The sequence below is a fragment of the Heteronotia binoei genome, chromosome 3 (genome assembly GCF_032191835.1).
Source record: "Heteronotia binoei isolate CCM8104 ecotype False Entrance Well chromosome 3, APGP_CSIRO_Hbin_v1, whole genome shotgun sequence".
NCBI lineage: Eukaryota > Metazoa > Chordata > Lepidosauria > Squamata > Gekkonidae > Heteronotia > Heteronotia binoei.
Window position 1 is genome coordinate 146,512,821 of NC_083225.1, and position 22,467 is coordinate 146,535,287.

A 22,467-nucleotide genomic window follows, 5' to 3' on the forward strand; every position below is an offset into this window, starting at 1 on the left:
AGTAGGCAACAACATGGCAAACGAAATTCACTCTAGGCAAGTGTAAGATGATGAATACTGGAACAAAAAATCTTAACTTTAAATATATTTTGATGGGCTCTGAACTGGTTAAGTCAGAAAGAGATCTTGGAGTTGTAGCAGATAGTTCAATGAAAATGTCCAGTCAGTGAATGGCAGTGGTTAAAAAGGGTAACTCCATGTAGTGGATTATTAACAAAGGAATGGAAATGAAATGGCCAGTATTGAAATGTCCCTGTACAAATCTCTATTGGGTTTATAAGAGGATTAAACATATTAATGGAGAATAGGTCTGTGGCAGAATGGGCCTGCAGCCGGCCCTGTTTTGGTTTGCCCTCCGAGGGATTCCCAACTGCCTGGAGGGCTTTTCCTTCCCTCTACAGTAGTCTGCTACCACCACCTGAGAGGATCAGGACTCCAAGTTTCCCTTCCAAGCTCTGAGGCCTTTCCTCTGTCTCCTGCTGCCCAACATCTGGTCACCACAGGGACAGACTACTGCCTTGCACAACTCTGGAGGAATGGCTGCATGCTGCCTGCCTTACTCCCCCCACCCCCCGCAAGAACTCCTTTTAAAATAGCATGTCTGAGACAACGGAGGTATATGCGGTACACATAATTACTCCCAATGTTGTGTATGTGGACTTTATGATTCATTGTGTGGGTAGTTCCTGCCTGGCTCATTGGAGCCTCAAGGACAGAGCTTGGGGACTTGGAACAATGGGAAGCAGGATCCAACTCTCTGCTTCCCCAGACCAATCACCAGCCCCCTGCTGGTTCAAATGACCCAATGACGCTCTAGCGTGGAAACTTTGGTGTGTATATAATTGGCCCCGTTGGCCTAGTACAGCAGTTTTAGTCTAACGGTTACCATGCTGTAATTGAATAAAGAGCTTTGATCACTGCAACCTCATCTCTTCATGCATTGAACCCACTGTTCAACACCCAGAATCCAAAGTTATAAAGTATTTATTAAAAATAAAATGTTTACAAGCATATTTTTAGCTAGGGTTGCCAGGTCTTACTTCGCTGCCGGCTGGGGGTTCATGGAGATGCTCTGGGACTCTTCACCTAGAAGTGACAACATCACATTGCTGACATCATACATGGCACTCTAAATTTTGGGCAAAACCTCTGTTTTTTGTTACAAAACCACAGTTTGCCCAAAATCCAGAACATCATAATGGAACGTCCCCAGTGCAGTGATGTTATCATGTCAGGGACATTGCACGTCAGTGTCCCTGTTCTGCGGGGGGGGGGGGGGGGGTGACTTGGAGCCCCAAAGACCAGAGGATCTCTTGGCCAGACTGGAGGTCTAGCAACCCTACTTTTAGCACTGCACCAGATTTGAGCAAGGGAAACAAAAGAACTGGGTAAAAATGCAAATCTTCTGTCCCTCACTATACATGCCCTATCAGGTATTAAAACAGGACAGGCTCCTTAAGCTTAGGGTGCTGGAAATCTTTACAGAGTTACCTTTACTTTGCAGCTGTCTGTAGCTCTCTGAGTGAGCTGAGCACATGGTGAAAGATGGCTTCCTTCCCAGAGAAGATGCCTGCATGAATTCATGTCCTCAGCACCCAAGGAAGAAAGAGCCCCTCCCTCTTGCAGGGAGATTTTATCATCTCTGTTTCTCCACCCCGCTGACCCAGCCAGGCCAATTCAAGAAAGGGTTTCCTGCAGCATCTTCCTGGAGAGTACTCCTGGAGAATATCTAGCATTTTAGTCTTCCAAATATGTTCCCTGCTAGGAGGGGCGAGGGCTTAACTCACCTAATTGTCTCTAGCTAAATATATTAGCATATGTGTTGTAAGCCATTGTGTTGTAAGCCGCCCTGAGACACCTAGGTGAGAAGGGCGGGGTATAAATCTTAATATAAATAAATAAATAAATAAATAAATAAATAAATAAATGTATACAGGTAAACTGGAAAGCCATTGTACCAACTCCACCCCCCACACACACACATGTTCCCAGCACAGAGAGGGGGAAACCATGTTAAAACAGGAGAGAAAAGGGCGTTTCATCACAAGGTCAGTCTGTGGACCTCCACATTCAGAGACAGTAATCCTCTGAATACCAGTGCTAGAAGGCAACATCAAGGGGGAGGCTAGGGTCGCCAGCTGTGGGTTGGGAAATACTTGGTGATTTGGGGGGTGAAGCCTAAGGAGGGTGGGGTTTGGGAAGTAGAACACTGGTCTGATTCAGCAGGGCTCTTCTTGTGTTCTTATGAGTAGATACTCTGTATAGCTCATACCCTCCTTGCTATCAGCATCTCTTTCAGTATTCATGCTCTTCTTCAAAAACTGCCAGATTGCAGCATGAAGATTTGCCTCTAGCTTTGAATCTGCCATTGCACTTTACAAACCAGCTATGGTTTGTCTTATCCATCCCCCCTCAGTCCTTTCCTCTGACCCCCACTCACCTGCTATAAAGAATAGGACTCTAGGTATACTACACATGGAAGGAGGGGCAGTTGATGGGACTGAGGGGGCTGAAGAAGACAGTTACAATTTTTCTTGCTTTTCAACAGATCTGAACTTTGCAGCCTGAACTGAGCCTGGGGATCTCCAGCTTCAAATTGTCCTGAAGCTCACTGGATAACCTTGGACCAGTCATGGTCTCAACCTAAGAAGGTTGTGGTGAATTTAAAATGGAGAACCACATACTCTACTCAGAGTTCCTTAGAGGAAAGGTGGGATTTAAAGAAGTGTACCTTTCTTTTTAATGTGACAGGGCCTCTTTGCCTTTATAGCATGGCAGGACAAAGATCCACTGGCTGAATTTCTGTCTTAAACCTGCTGAAAGCATAGGAGCCCTGCCTGAAGTGAGGTGGCAGCTCTATTCACCCTAGAGCAAAATTGCACCTTTTAGCAATCAAAATACTTTAAGTATTATGGTGCTTATATATTTTCTAGGAATGTACACACTTAAGAGTAAAGTAACAGATTCTCATATAAATCCAAACAGCTAGAAACTAGGTTGATCTTGAACTCATAATGGTGGTGTCCTAGAAATGAAAGATGGCTCTTTTTGCCACTGGTCTATAAACATTCAGTGTTTAATACAGGTTGTATTGCCTCAGGGTTTTCTAATATTACAAAACATGGTTATCAGGTCACAGAAGAATGTGTCAAAGTCTTATAAAAATATATTCTACCACCTAGTGGTAAAAGTGAGGCACTGCAAGCATAAAATGAAATGATACAACACTGAAAAGCAAAATTTATTCCGTTTATGGCAGGGGTGGGGAACCTCCATCCCAAGGGCCGTATGCGGCCCTTGAGGTCACTTGATGTGGCCCTCGGGGATTGCTGGGTCAAATCGAGCCATGTGGTAGCCTCTCTGGGGCCTGGCTGGCCAGCGAGGATCGTGGGGCCCAACCACGCTGTGCAGCAGTCTCCCCAGGGCCAGGCAGGGATCTCAGGGCCCAGATGTAGTGTGTGGCAGCCTCCCTGGGGCCTGGCTGGCCAGCCAGAATTGCTACAGGGCCAGGAAAAGTTACTGTCACAGTTCAGTTTCCACTTGATTATCCCAGATCGTGTGGCCTAATATGCTAATGAGTGTGTGACCTAATATGCTAATATTAGGGGATGTAGTCTAATGTGCTACTGAGTTCCTGCTGGGCTTTTTCTACAAAAAAGCCCTGGACCTATGCATTTGTCTAAGGCGGCTGGCCGGGTATATGTTTGTGTGCCAGATTAGGCTCTCCCCACATGACTTCAAATAGAAAAAACAATTATTTGCATTAATTTTGCTGGCCTGAATCATTGTCCCTTGGGGGAGCACTGTTTTTTAAGTTGATAATTTTTATGGCCCACGAATGATGTTATAAATATCCATATGGCCCTTGGCAGAAAAAAGGTTCCCACCCCTGGGTTATGAGATATATGCTGTTAGTCGTTAAGGTGCCACTGGAGTCCTGTTTTATGTTGCTGATGCAGACTAAATGTCTACTCATCTGGCACTACAAGGAATTAACCACATTTGTCTGTACCAAAGAGCTTCCCTTTTGCTATGTTTATGCTTTCATGTGCACTCCTGCGTTTGACATAGGCAAGTTATTCCTTAGGGTGATTGGTGTGTAAATACATAACAAACAAGTGAAGGGGGGGGCCCTCAAAGCCAGGTAGAAGAGAGGCATTTCTGGACAGGAGCATGATCATTGGTACTGGGAGAAGTATGAAAGCCAGGAGAATGCAGGCAAAACAAAACAAAATGGAGGGAGACTCATGCTAACCAGTCTGAACTCTTCAAAGGAAGGGCAGGGAAAAAGAAAACACCTGATAGACACATCTCAGGTAGTGTGAACATCTTTGAAGATGTTTGGGGCAGTCATCATCTAAGGATTCAATGCTGTATGACACTTGTAAATATCCTATTAATATCTTGGGAAGAAATATAAGCAATGATAAGATCAATGAAGGGAATCTTTTAAAAAAGATTGTCCTCCAACAGAACAAAATGAATACACAGGCCAAGGGGAGAGGAAAATAGCTTAATCAATTGCAAATGTTGCACAGACTTTAATAGTTTTTATTTTATCATTTCCATTATTAATGAAACCATTTTCATTATTCAAAACCACAAGCTGAAAAAAGGAATTTAGCAGGGAAACAAATAGCATGTGTAGGGAGGGAGATAGAAACCCATGACCAGTGTAGGTCTTACAGCATCTATAACGTTTCATATATGGTCTTTCATGTAATAAAAGGGAGTAGACCTTTAGGAAGAGTTGCTGAAATTAATTGTTTCAGTATTAGTCTAAAAAAAATCCCATAATTCCTATGTAATACTATGTAATATTCCTATGTAATACAGCATCCCTTACCACATATTCGTAAGTATGGCACATTCATTACACCTTCCTCAATATTCATTAGGATCTTTAATGCTCTAAGCAGGAGCATAACAATCACTTTTGTAGGACACTCTTAAGTGTTTACAAATAATAAATTTTAGGGCATCAGAGTTTCTAGTGATTGATAGAGCTATCCTTGTCACTTCTAGGAATCATTGGAAATTCTATGACCAGAACTTCTTGTAAGAAAATGAGGCCTTAATTTTCAGCAGGCAAGGGCTGCAATTGCCTGGAGGTCTTCTACCACCAGGCAAATGAGAACCCTAGCATTATATGGCTTGATCCACATCTTCTCATGAAAACTTCCCAAAATAATGTCAATGCCTCTGTGGAAAAACAGGTTGCTTACCTGTAACTGATGATCTTCGAGTGGTCATCTGGGCAGTCACACTGATGGGAGAAGGCGCCAGCGCCGATCACGATCGGTAAACTCAAAAGCTGCAAATTTCCGTGGACGCACCTCAGTGCGCATGCCCAGAAGCCCCACTGTGCATGCCCACTGAGACGGGAGCGGACATCCCACCAGTTCCTTCTGACTGCTGCATGATCCCAACAACGGACCAGCAGCAGAGGGGAAGGAGGGCGGCTAGTGCGACTGCACAGATGACCACTCGAAGATCATGAGTTACAAGTAAGCAACCTGTTTATCTTCTTCGTGGTCTCTGTGCATCACACTGATGGGAGATTAGCAAGCTAGAAGCTTACCTGGAGGAGGGTGCAACGGTCCATCAGCAGGGAAGAGACTGAAGAACAGTATGGCCCACCAATGTACACTGATGCAGACGAAGGTCCAGCGCATAGTGTTTAACAAAAGTATGCGGGGAGGACCAAGTGGCAGCTTTGCAAATGTCCCGAAGAGGAACGCCTTTCATGAAAGCCACAGAAGTGGCCATGGCTCTCGTGGAGTGAGTTCGTATAGGCCCTGGAAAAGGTCGCTTATTCAACAGATAACAAAGCTTTATAGCCTCAGTTATCCATTTGGAAAGTCTTTGAGACGAAATCCTCTGGCCCAGGGATGCAGGGGCATAAGAAACAAAAAGTCTAGGGTCCTTCCGAGAGGGACCTACTCGATGTAAGTAAAAGGAAAGTGCCCGTTTAACATCCAAGGCATGTAGTCTCCGTTCAGACTCAGTAGCTGGATTCGGAAAAAAACCAGGCAAGTAAATCTCTATACTTAAATGGAAGGAAGAAATCACCTTGGGAAGGAAGGTAATATCCAGACGCAGCAAGATTCCCTCATTGGTGAAACGTAAGTATGGGGGGGTCACATCTCAGTGCTGCAAGTTCACCCACTCTTCTTGCGAAAGTAATAGCTACCAAAAAGGCTGTCTTCCAGGCCAGCAATTGGAGAGAACAAGTCGCCATTGGCTCGAAAGGTTTCCCCGAGAGTGCATGCAGAACTCCAGGGAGGTCCCAGGCCAAAGTAGGGTGCTTAGTGGAAGGATACAGTCTAAGAAGACCATGTAGAAATCTCTTCGTGTTGGGATCGTGAAGACTGAATGACCATCAATCCGGGCATGGTTGGCTGAAATGGCAGCCAAGCATACTCGTATTGATGACACCAATAACCCCTTGTCGAGGAGAGCAAGCAGAAAATCAAGGATTGTATGAAGACCTGCTACACTCGGGTCAACAGAAGAAGCAGAGGTGAAATGCACGAACTGCGACCATTTATAGGCGTAAGATTTACGAGTGGATGGCTTTCTGCTATTTAGGAAGACATACTGAGCTCTCACAGATAACTGGTTTACACCAACCTCCAAGCCGTTAACTTCAAGTGAGGAACATTGTGGTGCACCACTAGACCCCGGTGAGATAGGAGAAGATTCGGAGCCACGGGGAACTGATGGAAAAGTCCCTTGGATAGATGAAGGAGAGGGGAGAACCAATGTTGTCTGGGCCACAAAGGGGTGATGAGGATCCCTCTTGGATGCTCTCTGGATATATTTTGCACTACCCTGGTGATTAACGGAATGGGAGGAAACAGGTAAATGTGCTGCTTGTGCCAAGGAAACAGAAGGCCGTCCTCCAGAGATAGAGGATCCATTCCCTCCCTGCAACAGAAAAGCTTGCACTTCTTGTTGTTGCGAGTGGAGAACACGTCTACGTCTGGTGTTCCCCATCTCAGGAAAATGGGTTGAAGAAAGTCCCAATTGAGCTCCCATTCATGTAGGGAGGCTCCCCCACGACTGAGAAAATCCGCACAAGAATTCTGGTCCCCGGGAAGATGTGTTGTCATCAGTGACGCGCCCAGTTCTCTGCAAATCTTCCAAATGCGCAGGGTTAGAAGACAAAGTTTGCGGGAGACTGTGCCCCCCGTCTGTTTATGTAGGACATTGCAGTGGTGTTGTCCGTCAAGATGGCCAGTTTTGTTCGAGAGTAATGGCTGAAAGGAGAGAATGGCATGATGAATCGCCAATAACTCCAGAAAGTTTATGTGATGCTGCACATGGCATTTGGGCCACCTGTCTCCCACACAGAGACCGTTCATATGCGCCCCCCCAGCCCCAAAGGGACGCATCTGAGGTTATAGTTATCGTCGGGGGTGGCTTGTGGAAGGGGGCTCCTTCTAGCAGGTGATGCCTCTGTTGCCACCAAGTGAGGGAAGATAATACTGCCTGAGGAATGGACATCTTGCGAGAGGGAAGGTCCACATTGCATTTGAAATGTTTGAGGAACCACAGTTGTAGGACCCTCATGTGGAATCTGGCAAACACTAGAACTGATGTGGTTGCGGCCATCAGGCCCAGGAGGCACTGAATTTGAAGAGCCGTGACTGTGGGATTGTGAAGACAGACTTGTACAAAAGCTATTATGTCGTCTGCTCGGTTCGCTGGTAAGAAGGCCTTGCAGGACAGAGAATCTATGATTGCTCCTATAAACTGCACTTTCTGAGAGGGTAGAAGACAAGACTTCTTCTTGTTGACCTGCAAGCCCAACTCCTGTAGAAGGGCAAGAGTGGTGATGATGTGTTGCACTAGACGAGATTCTGACTCCGCTACCAGGAGCCAATTGTCTATGTATGGGAATATTGTAATACCTTGAAGTCTCAGATGGGCTGCGATGACAACCATTGTTTTCGTAAAAACCCTGGGGGCCGTAGAGAGACCAAAAGGCAAGGCCCGATATTGGTAATGGGCAGACCTGATGGTAAATCTGAGATACTTCCTGTGGGATAGGTGTATGCTGATGTGGAAATGTGCATCTTGTAGATCCAGAGTGGCCATCCAATCTCCTGGATTGAGGAGGAGAAGGATGTTGGGCAAGGAGGTCATTTTGAATTTGTGGTAGGAGATGAACCAGTTTAGAGCTCGAAGGTCCATGATTGGTCGAAGGCCTCCATCTCTCTTTGGGACCGTGAAATAGCGTGAATAAAAACCTAGTCCTCTTTGGTTTGATGGAACTGGTTCTATGGCATGTTTGTGAAGGAAAGTTCACCGACCGTAGTGATGATCCAAGCGGCAGTCAGAAGAGAACTGGCAGGATGTCCGCTCCCGTCTCAGTGGGCATGCGCAGTGGGGCTTCTGGGCATGCGCACTGAGGCACCTACGCGGAAATCCGCAGCTTTTGAGTTTACCAATCGTGATCAGCGCTGGCGCCTTCTCCCATCAGTGTGATGCACAGAGACCACGAAGATCTACAAGTAATACTGGTTATTTTTTGTAATGCAACAAGAATAATCCCTTTATTCTGTTATTGGTAGAGTGAGGGGGGTGGGGTTGTAGAAAAAGCCAGCAGGAACTCATTTTCATATTAGGCCATACTCCCTGACATCACCATAGTTTCACACAGGGCTTTTTTAAAAAAGAAAAAGCCCAGCAGGAACTCATTTGTATATTAGACCACACCCCTTATGCCAAGCCAGCTGGAACTGTTCCTGCTCTAAAAAAAGATCCCTAGGTAAAGCCTAGCAAGTTTTTACAGTCAGTCAGTGGGCATATAGCATAGGGCAGTATAGCATAGGGCACTAAAGCCAAGCCTTGAATCCTCACCTTCCGCAGTAAGCAATACAAATAGTGATTTTTGGTAAGGCCTAGATAGAAAATAGGTGAGGGTACATGTGAAGGTCTCTTATACCTACTGCGATTAGACATTCCCAAAAACTATGGCAATGTCAGTATTCATTTCACCAGACATGTTATGTTATAGAACTATATATGTAAGCACTGAAGGTGTTTTATATTCATATCAGTTATGATATAGATTCACATTTGTTTTCTGTTCCAGGTAACTTACTAGTGGTAACAAAACAATGGAACATTTTCAAAATCACAAACCTTTTCAAAGACAATAATTCATAGTGAGCCATCAATGATATACAGTTTGCAAAGACATGAATCTGGACTAACTTTGCTTTGAGTTGCTCAAGCTAGAAATCGTGCCCTATTACTCTAGTTTAACTGGCCTTTACTAGGATGGGGAGTCAGGGATTCTCTAGAATTTATAAGGATTTATATTTCAAGCAATTAGAATTCTGTTTCCTTTTTGTAAATTAGTGGTGAAGATGAAAAGTTTTTGTGTTTTACAGGAGCGTTTCAGGTTGGGATCTCCTAAACCCCCTTTCATCTCAATTCAGTGTTTTAACATTTTTATTTACTTATTTTCATTATTTATAATCTGCCTTTTCCACTGAGCCTCAAGGAGGATTACGCCATGTTAAGTTAATGCAATCAATAGGACGAGACATCTAGTAAGTATGACTGGGATTGCAGAAATCTGAAACACAGCATAAGTATTAGATATGATATGTTAGAACAGAGGTGTCGAATTCATTTGTTACAATGGCCAGATTTGACATAAATGAAGCTTTGTCGGGCTGGGCCATCTGTGTCATAAAACGTAATGCCAGGTAGCGGACATATAAACTGTATAAAGGGCGCAGACAAACACAATTTTTTTCTTAAAATAAAGCATGCTTAAACATTAGCACTCTTGCAATGTTTTGTTTTACGGTGTCTGATAAATGCCATTTCTTGCTATGAATTATTGCACCAAAAACTGCAGACAATGTCTGTGCTGTACCAATCTTGAATATGCTGTTCAAGTGTGCACATCTATAAGCTGCAACCTGCTTTTGATTTTATTACTGAGCGGCGCTGCCTGATAAAATGGAGTACCCTAGTGCCTAGAGAGAGAGAGTGGGTCTCCTATTCCTGGAAACAAAATGGAGTCCGACCAGAAACAGGCCAAGAAAACACTCCACCTAAAGTGGAGTGGACCCCGCAGAGAGCTTGTTCTGGTTGGCACCTGAAGTCTGTCTCTCAGCGCAATCTCACCTATCCCCCCCCCCAACGTCTCCACCCAAACAGGATGCATAATAGCATGGGAACTGCTGGTAAGTGTTATTCTCACTCTGATCTTTTGCTATCTGTCGATGGCCTCTTCCTTCGATCCATTGCCTCTACTCTGCCACTTCCATTCAAATTCATGATAAGACCCATCCTGCCACTCAAGGTCTTTGTCTTTCCTAAAGGATCCTCTTCCTGAGTGTCAGCCGAAACTGGTAATGAATCATTCAGTCACGTCCAAGCCCATCATTCTAGTCAATGTGTGAAATTCCCAATCTATTGTTTTAATCACATAACTATTCAAGGAAGCCATCACCGGACCATCAAGGACTCCTTGGTAACTAACAATTCCCATCCATCGGACCCCTATATAGTATGGATCAAAAGCTCATTCCAGTGTACTTTCTGTAGGACATGTCACGCTTGTACCTCTCTATTTTTCCACTGAACGGACGTCTCCTCTTCTGGATCAGGTGAATATTACCCGCTTCAATGACCCTTAAATTCCTCTATCGATAACCTTTATTTTTTGGATTTTATAATTTTTATTGGTTTTAACTACAAAAGAGAAGCATAAGCATAGTTACAAAAAAGGGGGGAAGGGCATATACAGAATGGGAAAAGCAGAAAAAAAAAGAAAATACAAATATATCAGTTTTAATTCTACCTCCAAAAAAAAAAAATCCAAAATGTTCTACCTGCAAGTATAGAATTCTCCATATATTTTACCATCTTTCTCTTTCATTATAAAACATTTTTACTGAACTATTATTTGCAATACAAGTCTAAACAATTCTTCTTCAATACATATAAGTATAAACAAGTCAGAGCAATTTCAACTCGGAACTAGCTGCTTTGGCTTAACCATGTTGAAAACACAGACTAGTTTGTTAGTTTAACACTATCCTCATTAACATAGACACAAAAAAATTATATCTTTATCTTTAAGAAGATAAAAGAAAAATACAACATAGTATTTTGTCTATCTCAATATAAACAGTTTCTCCTGGTAGACATACTAAAAACAAATCTGCCAGTTTACATAATAACTGTGCTGTCTGCCTTTTTAACAATTAATCCAACTCTTATATTCCTACTGGGCTAGAAAAAACAACTTATTATAACCCCAAAATAAAAATCACATGCCTGTTCTTATTGAGAGTTCCATATCCAACTACCCATCAAGATAAGGACATTTCAAGAAACCCTTCTTACTAAAAAGAAATCTATCTCCTGATTTGTAACTAATATGCACCTTCTCTCTCCTTAATACAGTCTGTGACCAATATCTTTATCCTTGACAGATTAGAAATAGAGCACAATAATTTATCTATCTTATTATAGACAATTTCTTCAAACAAACATATTCGAGGCGGATCTACTAATTTACAAAATAATTACGATGTCTACCTTCTTAATAATTATAGATTAACTTGTAGGATTACCCATATCAATAACAAACATAAAAAGCTAATATCATTATCTGTTAAAGACAAGTTCACCAATTTATCAAATAATTATGCTATCTGCCTTCTTAAAAGTTAATCTAGATAAACTATTTTTACATAAAATTCTTTTCAAAGACTTTTTTCTCCTTTAGCTTTTATATCCATATTATTTTAGACAAGACAATTTATTGTAGCCCCCCCAAAAAAACCAAAAAGAAAAGAAAAAGGAATCTCACTTAGCCTTGTAATATCACATATCAGATTTTCTTACAAAGTCCATTTCCAACTATCCACAGAGAGAAATCTTGTTCAGGAGGCTCTTCTTTCTGAAAGATTTCCACATCATGATTTTCTGGTTAAAATGCATCTTCTTACTTCTTAATGCACTTTCTTCTCGAAGAAAGTGGGAAAAATTCCACAGCCTTTGTTCTTCTCGACATAACTTGAATCAGTCTCCATTTCTAGTCTTCTTTTTAAATTACGCCATAGGGTTCCATTTTGATTTTCTTTTGTTTGTTTCCCAACAAGTCACTCTCCCATTTCAATTCCACAGATATCACCGGGTTCTCTTTAATACTCTGCTCGTGTAGATTTGAGATTTCGCTAGCTCTTGGCACAAAAGCTCCCATTTGCTTCTTAACCAACACTGTCAATAAACCAAGGTCTTGCCCCAGAGACTTCAAACTGATGAAAATATCTTTTTTGTGAAAAATTTCTCTTAGCAAAGCCATTTTTCTCTGTCAGCAAACACAGTCCATTAATCCGGGTTGAAAAGTAGCTCAGAGTCCCTGATAGTCCATCCTTCCCAATCTCCTTCAACTGGAGTTTTAAATTTTAGCATATGAATTTCAAATCAGACGAAAAGGAGAAATCCCTCTAACAAGTATTTCATTTTGTTCAGACCGTATTGCAGCCGAATAATAGTCTCTTTAACAAATATCCAATTATGATCTGTGTCGATTTAAGTATCCATATTCAGATTCATTCAAATTGTTTCCAGTACTTAGAGATGTTCTTTAGCTTTTCACGGCCTCATTCACAGGGAAATTAGAGGTATGGACCTCTTTCCCTTTCTTTGAACTGCCAGTTTATTAAAATGCAAAAACGACCCATTAGCCATTGGCAATTGAAAGCCGACTTACTTGCAATGTAGAATTGTCATGCTTGGGGTAGAGGGGTGATAGATCAAAAGCTTATTGAAGAGAAGAGAAGAGAAGAGAAGAGAAGAGAAGAGAAGAGAAGAGAAGAGAAGAGAAGAGAAGAGAAGAGAAGAGAAGAGAAGAGAAGAGAGCAATTGGGCGTTCACCTCTTGCTGCTGTAATGGCGATCACAATGGGGGAGAGCTTCAGGGCATACAGAAAGAACAGGAGCAACTGCTGTTGCGCCCCTGTCTTGCTGTAAAAGCTCCATGCCGAAAAGAGACCCCTCCAGGGCCTCTTTGGGGGTGTCACATCTGTGGCACCCCTCCCCCTGCCTGATTCAAGGGGGCCACAAGCAGGAGAGCTCGCGGACCTGACTGAGATCAAGGCGACGTAACCGAGAAACCCAATAACCTCTATTTTTCCTAGTCTCTTGAGTGCTTGTTAGTGAACCTGCGTGTGTAAATCCTTTTATTACATATTTGAGTAAAGCATTATAAAGTACAACTGCTTGGACTATTCTTGGCTGAAAACCCAAACTCCGTATCATTGAAAGCAAAGATCCTTCGCTCCTAATTCACTCTATCAAGTCTCTTAGCTAATTTCCCCATTAAATTAAGTGACTCAAAGCAGTGCCTGTAACAATTTATTGACATTCATTACAAAGATCTCATAGTCAATGCTTTGACACTAATGCACAGAGGAAATCATGATGCAGATGGGCATTGTGAGCTTTTGTACATAAATTTTCATATGCTGGTCAAGATTATGTGAAGGCACCATGACACAGACTGAGGGCTATGTGCTTATCTGCAAAACTATAGTCTTCTCCAGAAAAATAACTACAACTCCTACGTGGCAGCACAAGAACAAAGAGACAGCCATGTACAGTGGTCAGTATCAGCCTACTATCTGGGAAGTTTAAATTCAAGATCCTCAATCAAAGGAAAATGTGAAAAAAAATCAATGGAAATTTGCTGGGAAAATCTGGGCTGGACACACACACTCAGCCTAATGCTAGCTTGTTATTTTTCTTCTAAATAGTTCACAGGCTTTCCTATTGAGAAAGACTGGGGGGTATGAATACAGTGAAAAATAGGAGGGGAACCTAGCTGCGCCCATAACAAACCCAAAAAATCTCCCTCCTTCTCTCTCTCTGTAGCAAGACAAAAAGCTCATACCTTCAATAAAATGTCGCTAGTCTGAAAAGTGCTGTTTGTATTTCTCTGGATGGTGAAGACTGGGCAAAGGAAGTTTGTGTGCTTTCCTTCCTTCACCCAGGGAACAAGGAGAGGGAGGAGCCTCAGCCAGGAAGGAAGACAGGCTTGGCTCAGTAGCTCTGCACAGTGATTGAGTCTGGCAAACTTAATCACCCAGCAGAGCTATAGAGCCAGGCTTTTTCATTGGCTGAGGCTCCTCTTCTCTCCTCCTCCCTTTGGGAAAAGGGAAGGGGAGAAGGAAGGAGCCCTGAGAGGCTGCTTTGCTGGCAGGCTAATAGCTAGGGAGAAAAAACAAAATGGCAACCGAACACAGCAGGCAAGGGAGAATGAAGCAGACAACAGCCAGTTACTGGAGGGCTTGATCGGAGCCCTCTGCAGGCCAGATTCGGCCTGCAGGCCGCATGTTTGACACCCCTGTGTTAGAATATGGTGTTACATTAGTAGAGAACAATGCAGTGAAGGCAAGATAACAGATATAGTAAAACAGAAAATATATTGTATGCAGTAGTAGTTCACAGTCCTGTTTGCATTATTAAACCACCTTTCTGTATCATTCCATTATAATATAGCCCTATTACCTTTTGAGAAATGTCCTCATGATCAATTCTATTTTGCAAGTTTGTGGAATGTCAGGAGAGTGGGAGCTTTGCTGACCTCTTCAAGCAGGTGAGTTGCCACAACAGAGAATGCACATATGCAGACAGGTGTTGTTTTTGCCTATTTGGAGTGTGGCACCTGCAGAATTCCCTGCTCAAATAAACAAAGCTGTCATGGTGGAGCATACAAGGGAAAGGCTTGCAGATATGACGGTCCAAAACAATGAACAGATTTGTATGTGACAGCCAGCACCTTGAATTGGACCCAGTAGCTGATGGAGTGACTGAAGTATGGGTGTAATATACAAGTTATGTTCTACCTAGCTCCTGAAAATAAACAAGCTGTAGCATTTTGTATCAACCGGAGTCTCCAAGCTGACTTCAAGGGCAGACTCCTGTAGAATGCATCACAATAATCTAGTCTCAAAGTTACTTTGGTGTGGATCCAGGTGGTCAGATTGGCTGTCAAGATAAGGGGCCAACATAGACGAGACCTGATGTTTCACCAGCAACTGTGACTGGCATCCTCAGAGGTGTAACCCAGAAAACTGGAGTTCTCTCTGGGTCAAATCTGGCTCACAATACCAAGACCACGGCCACACAGCCCGGAAATCTACAACCAATGGACTCCGGCTGTGAAAGCCAACAACAACGTATTATGTAGCAATTCTTTTTTTAAATAAGACTTTCCACCAATTTAGAAACATAGAACCACAGAGTTGGAAGGGGTCATACAGGCCATATAGTCCAACCCGATGCAGGATCAGCCTAGAGCATCCCTGACAAATGTTTGTTCAGCCCCTGCTTAGAGACTGGCAGTAAGGAGGAGCTCACCACCTCCCTGGGTAGCTGAATCCACTGTTGAACAACTCTTACTGTAAAAAAGTTTCCCTAATATCCAGCAGGTATCTTCTTGCCCTTAATTTAAACCCATTATTGCAAGTCCTATCCTTTGTTGCCTACAAGATAGAATTTGCACCAAACAGCTCTTAAAACTGCCCTACAAATTTCCACCCCAGAACTGATCTATAGAGATGGTGTTACGCTGGCTACATGCCCATCTAATGTTAAGGAAGCCAATTTAGTGACAAGTACCAGCTTTTTGTTAGGTCAACAGTTTCATATGACTTCTTTAAGACTCTCAAATGTATATCAATCAAATCTGGTGCCCTTTTTTGTCAGTTAACCCTAGAACTTCATTTTCAAGGTCCCACTCGTCTATATGTAACTATCCCTTTAATTTCACATTGATACTGATGTAACATCTCATGCTGGCTGTGTTATGGTGACCGACTAGTCTTTATATCTAAGTAGTTAGGCTCTAACTCACTCTGTAATGGTAGTGCAACAGTCTATTTACTTTGACACAGTTGTTCATTGGTAAAGTTGGTGATCAAAAAGGAAGTTGATATTGTAACACTACACCCCCAGTTTCCCACTGATCAGAGGAGTGCATAATACTATTTTTAGTATCTTTTAATATATTATGTATCTTTTATATTACTTGGCTAATATTATTAGAACAATATTAACTCTGTGAAGTTAAAAACCACAGCCTTTCTTTGTTGCTGCATGACCTCTCTCTTCATCACTGTACAAAGACTTCTAGGCCTTACAGACTCAATCCCTGATAGGCTATAACGATTGGTAAAGTACTTCCACAACACACAGCAAGCTGAAATCTTGGATTATCACAAAGGATTGAAAAAGTGGTATCTTTTACCTCTCTCCTAGTACACATCGGATATGAATTCTGCCTCATAAGGGTCCACACTTCCGCACAGGAAGAATAAAATGCAAGGTTGCTGAGATCCTTATTATTTGAAGCAGTCTCTCAGACTGTAGAAGATGGAGTTTCCATTATTAGCTAGGAAGAAATCTCTCAATGACCACTGAACTATGTTTATTAATACTGCAACAATGGAAATGTTTAATAAAATACTGATTTGCCTTATATGGCCTTCTGTGCAAACAAATGCAACAACTGCAAAACATTTTGCCAACTGGGAAGTGATACAGAAATGTATATAATATCTGAACCATGTATATATCTGAACTGAACTTCATCTGTTGTAAATATGTATAAGCTTAAGTACAATGCAGTCTGGACAAATCAGATGCAGGTTACAGCCACCTCAAATCAGCAATGGTAAATTAGTAATGTAGATATATCCAAAACAGTACTACAGCAGCAGCGACCACATTTGATTATGAATCCCCCTCAGGAGACTATAGTACGTTTCTGGTGGACACACAAGAGATAAGAAAACATCCAAATGATTTTTCACAATGATCTCTTCTGGGTGTAATTTGTGTGGCAAGTAGTGTGCCAGTGACATCTCCCAAGCGTCCACAAAGTATACTCCCATTCCTGAGAACATCATCCTCATGACTGTATCAAGCTGGTATGAATACCAGTCACTGTTGAACAGGCTAACCTCTGGCCCAAGCTCCTGGACGTTGGCTGTCTTGATGATTACCAGAGTTTTGGGGTTCCGATCCAATAGCTGAACAACAGATCTACGAATGTTTCTCAGTCTCCTGATGTACACTTCTACAGGGAAAGTGCTGAAATGAGACCAGATAGTTATGGCAATCACAGTGTTTCTTCCACCTACTATGCGATTCAGTTCATTAGCGATGTAGTGCAGTTCACTGCTAAAAACAGTAGTAAAGCGAATGGGTGGCCCATGGCAACGAAATTTTAGCAAGATGTTATGTTTTATGTCCACAGACATGAAGGGACCAACATTTTTAGGGCTGCCCAGGTTCAGTTCCACAAGATCTGAAATGAGAAGAATTATGGTGTCATTGCCTGCAATTTGTCACCATTTAATGCTGCTGTTAATATTTAGCATTACTTCATGGGCATCAATTGTAACCATTTCCATTTGAGAACTACAAAAAACATCAGACATCCCAGAATGGTTACATATTTCCCCTACCTATCCTGCTGACCAGATACTAGGTCTTGGTTTACCTTTGACTGCTTCCTCTTCTTTTTCATTACACTGAATCTGCTGATAAATCATGTAATTTTCTTTCTGTTAAAGCTCTGGTTCATTGATCATCTCCTACCTTGACTATTATACTTATCTTCACTCTAGCCTTCTCTATCCAGATCTCTGCTCCTGAAGTCATTCACCTCTTTTGGCATTCAGACCATGAGAAATCCTTCATCAACACCCAGCACTGGCATTCCATCTGTTTCCACATTTTGAACCAGCTCCTGGTCCTTAAAGTACCTTCTTCCTTCATGCCCAGTGTGCTTGGAGCTTCTCTCTACTTCTTAATCACTCCTCAAAAACTACCTCTTCCATTTATCTTTATTTAACAAAATTTATATCCCATTTTTTGACCTCACAAGGATCATTAAGACAGCTAACAAATTAAAACCAGTAAAATCAAAAATCATAAAGAATTTAGTGTACATTCTCATCCTTAACTGAAGCCTAAAAATGTCTGTTTGCACATAATAATCCCTCTGCCCTCACTTTCCCCTTTGGTCTGTATCTTTTATTATCTCCTACACTATCAAACTGCAAAAGGAAAAAGAGGGGCAATTTACTTGTTGGAAGCAACCATTTGTCTACGAGATGAATATGCTCCATGATTTTTTTTAAAAAAGCTGTTTTAAAGAATTCTTACTGGTAAAATACAGTATTCAAGAGGTGATCAAAATGAAATGCTAAATCATTTTTAATACTTAAATTATTCTAGCTCCTTCAAATTAAAAAAATATAGGTTAATGTCAACCAAAGGAATATTAGTTACATATCTGTTTCTAGACAAATGTTAATTTTTTAACCAAACAAAACAAGTATTGAATACAGAGGTTATTCCAGGAGGGGTTATGGCTGTGCATCAGGGTACACTGGGAATTAACACTAAAAAATTGACTCAGCACTTTGAAAACAACCACTTTTTGTGTTTGGGACAAAATTCACCTTTACTTTCTTGTCTTAGAAAGGCTCAGTTTGAAATCTGAGAGGCTCACTTGAGAGAGATTCTGTTCTATTGTTTAACTAGCAAAACCAAAGCAGAAAAAAAGTAACCTGGAACAAACGATGTTAGATATTCAAACCATTGCCTGACTGTAGAGTCTCCAAAGAAGTGGATAACTTTCCCCTGTAAACATTCAGTAATATCTGATGATCTGTTAAAATGCTGAATCCACTGGGTTCTTGGCCTCCATTCATCTTGATAATAATAACCAGAGGGAAATACATCAGGACTCTGTGATCTTTCCAGATTGTCCATCTCTGAAAGGAAATAATTCAAAATATTTAGTTAGAAAAGAAAAGGCTATGCTTTATAAGCTAGCTAGAAAAGACATCATCAGTCTTCTCACAACAGAACTGGCTTGATAGGTGTTAACACCTAAACTTTCAGTTTCTTTAGAACAGGAGTGAGAAGTGGCAGACGAGACATTTCTTATGATTGGTATGAGGGCCCCATCCACTTCCATTTCTCAGAGACAACATTTTCCCTCAGTTTTTCCTTCCCTTTACTACTAACTGAGCCACCCTATTCATGTGTTTTCTTCTTTGCTGAAGAACTCTGGGTGTCCCACCCTATAACTGTATGATATGTTGGCTGCTGGCTCAGCCCAGGAACCTGAGGGAAGGATCAAGTTACCACTTTAACTTAAACAACTTAAATGGCACTCAAGGCATTTTGAAATTCAAAAATAACTATTTTATTTAACATAGAGGGGAAAGGTCAGGTGAAATCAGACTGAAATTTCTGAGGTAAAACCAGTACATGCACCGACTTTAGTTCTTATTTTTCAGCTGAGAGTTCAGCTAAGCTATTCAGTTACTTAAAATCTTTATGTTGAGATGCTTTTGTTCCAGTTTTTTTTAAACACTCCAGCATGCTCTGACTCTTTGGTTTCCAGAAAGCTGGTACCCAAGCCCCTTCTCTTGAAACAGTTTTTAACTGAGTTTATAACTGACTCTTAAGGCTCCTGCCCAATCTAACCATACCAGACCAGGGATCTCTGCACTCTTCAGACCAGTTTGACTGGCTAGGGAAATTCTTTCTCTCGAGGTCTATCACTTTCATTGGCCCAAATAAGACTCTGTCTAACTACCTACTGGTCCTTCCAACTTTCCTCAGTTCTCCTGTTAAATTGCTTTCAGAGCTGCATTTTGAAACTGTCAGTACTCAACTCTTCTCAGATAGGGCTGAAATCAGACTGAATCCTCCTCAGCATCCAATTCAGAAACATTTCTCTGCTCATGAATGCTAAGTAATCAAATGTCTTGGAACAGCCTGTCACTCAGGGCTCTGTGAAGAATTAACCCTTCACCATCCTTTAGTTGTTTGTACAGCACTTCTAAGCTTTTAAAAAGTGCAGTCCATCATACTCGGCTTCCCCACAGTAAATCTGGAGAGCCTCATTCTCACAGGAGCATGTGCACATGTTAAAACTATCAGATCAATGGTGAGTGGACCATTGGAACTCACCATGAGGGGTCCTTCTCCTCAGAGGACAAGAGGACATCTGAGTGGGTTGTTCCCATAATCCTTCAGGGAGGCAGGAAAACTTTTTTCTCCTTCCTTTAGGCGCTTTTGGGACAACCCGCCCCTTCAGTTAAGGGACTCCGAAAGCAGTGAGAACTTTATGACCTGTCTAAATCAACTGTAGAAATAAACAGAGAACTAACAGGACAAGTCAACAAACAATTATAATCACATAAAAACATGCAATACAGCAGAATTATGTACAAGAATGTCAGCCTGTAAGATAACTAGATGAAGACTAGATAGCAGCATCAGATAAGCAAGGCAGAGAGAAGATGTTGAAAGAGGGAGAGGCGAGATGTCCTCTTGTCCTCTGAGGAGAAGGACCCCTCACCGTGAGTTCCAATGGTCCATTCTCCCTCAGAGGCAGAGGACATCTGAGTGGGACCTTCTAGAGCAGTGTCATTCAGATGGGTGGGATCTCATAATCTTCTCCTGAATTCACTATGTGCTGTAGTACCTTTCTCCCAAACGCTGCATCAGCTGACGCTGTTGAGTGGATTTTATAATGTCTAATAAAAGCTGAAATGGAAGACCAGGTAGCAGCTCAACAGACTTCTTCCACTGAAGCTTGGTTGATAAGTGCCACATTGGTAGAGGCGCTCCGAAGAAAGTGTGCTGTAATACCTGGAGGGACTGATATCCTAGATGCCTTGTAGGATTTGACAATGCAAGCCTTCAGGGTGGAGCTGATAGAACCCTTCGACATCCTTTCCCTCTTTTGGGGTTGGGCGATGTTAAGAAACATGCTGTCAGACTTGTGAAACTCCTCTGTCCATGTAATGTATATTTTGAGCACCCTTCTAACATCAAGTGTGTGCCACTCAAATTCCCTATGGTGTTTAGGCTGGGAACAGAAGGTTGGAAGACAAATCTCCTGAGACCTGTGAAACCGGGATGCCACCTTGGGAAGAAAGGTCGGATCAGTTCTCAGGGCAACTTTGTCCTTATGAAAAGTACACAGGCCCACTCTGATCAACAGGGCATGCATCTCTGATACCCTTTGAGCTGATGTTATTGCAACAAGGAACAAGACCTTCATGCGAAGCCAATGTAGACCCACTTCTCTTAAAGGTTCAAACGGGGCTTTAGTGAGAGCTGACAACACCGCATTTAGCCCCCAGGTTGGAAACCGGTGCACCTGTGGTGATCTCATGGCTGTGGCACCCTGCAAAAAAAGCTGAACCTGGGGATGTCTGGATAGCTTGTAACCTCTGATTAGATGAATAGCAGTAGTCAATGCAGTGATCTGGTGACGCAGGGCAGTGGCCTTAAGACCCACATGCAAACCCTCCTGAAGAAAAGCTAGGATGGTAGCGATGGATGGAGAAACAGGATCCAGCTTCTTATGCTTACACCATCTTACAAAGGCCTTCCATGTCATATTATATATTCGGATTGTAGACTGCCTTCGGGATGCCAAGATGGTATCTATCACCTCCATGGAATAGTCAAGGTTCTGGAAGTAGTTCCGCTCAAATCACCAGGCGGTCAAGCACAGCCATCCTGGGTTGGGATGCCACACTGGACCCTGTAGAAGCATGTCCAGTGTGATAGGAATCGTTACTGGATCCCCTACGGACATTTCCATGATCATGGAGAACCATGGACGTCGTGGCCTGCATGGAGCTACCAGAATGACCTCTGCTCGAAGTTCCCTCACCCTCCTGACGGTTCTTGGAATCAAGGCAACGGGAGGGAAGGCCCTGTGGCTATGGAGACATCAGGGCATCTCTCCCCTCTGCTTCCTTGTGATGGTACCTAGTGAAGTACTGGGGAAGCTGATGGTTCTGAGGAGACCCAAAGAGGTCGACTTGAGGAGATCCCAGCATCTGGCACAGGAGTTGAAAGACCACAGGGTTCAGAGTCCACTACCCTTCTGTGATGGTATCTCTGCTCAACCAATCTGCCTGCACATTCTCCAGACCCTTGATATGTTCAGCATGAATAGAGGGCAGGTGTTTCTCTGTTCAAAACAAGATCCTTAGGGCTTCCCTGTGAAGCCGAGACGATCTGGAGACATAAGAACATAAGAGAAGTCATGTTGGATCAGGCCAATGGCCCATCCAGTCCAATACTCTGTGTCACACAGTGGCCAATAAAACCCCCCAAGTGCCATCAGGAGGTTCACAAGTGGGGCTAGAAGCCCTTCCACTTTGCACCCCCCACCCACCAAGCACCAAGAATACAGAGCATCACTGCCCCAGAAAGTTCCAATAATATGCTGTGGCTAATAGCCACTGATGGACCTCTGCTCCATATTGTTATCCAATCCCCTCTTGAAGTTGGCTATGCTTGTAGCCGCCGCCACCTCCTGTGGCAGTGAATTCCACATGTTAATCACCTTTTGGGTGAAGAAGTACTTTCTTTT

The 22,467-nt window shown here is 42.6% G+C and overlaps 2 protein-coding genes across 3 annotated transcripts in view; one reads left to right on the top strand and one right to left on the bottom strand.

Moving 5' to 3' along the window:
• Positions 1–22,467, top strand: part of RPL24 (ribosomal protein L24) — a 362,759-nt gene that overhangs the window by 250,660 nt on the left and 89,632 nt on the right. The window lies entirely within an intron of this gene.
• The window catches only part of NXPE3 (neurexophilin and PC-esterase domain family member 3), a 40,557-nt gene continuing 34,543 nt past the window's right edge, over positions 16,454–22,467 (bottom strand). For both annotated transcript variants that reach the window (XM_060234559.1, XM_060234560.1), the window contains exons 5-6: positions 18,623–18,829; positions 16,454–17,352 (exon numbers count right to left, since the gene is read on the bottom strand). In XM_060234559.1, coding sequence (XP_060090542.1) covers positions 16,751–17,352; positions 18,623–18,829 — 809 coding nt within the window. In that variant the 3' untranslated portion in view covers positions 16,454–16,750. The remainder of the gene's footprint in view (positions 17,353–18,622; positions 18,830–22,467) is intronic.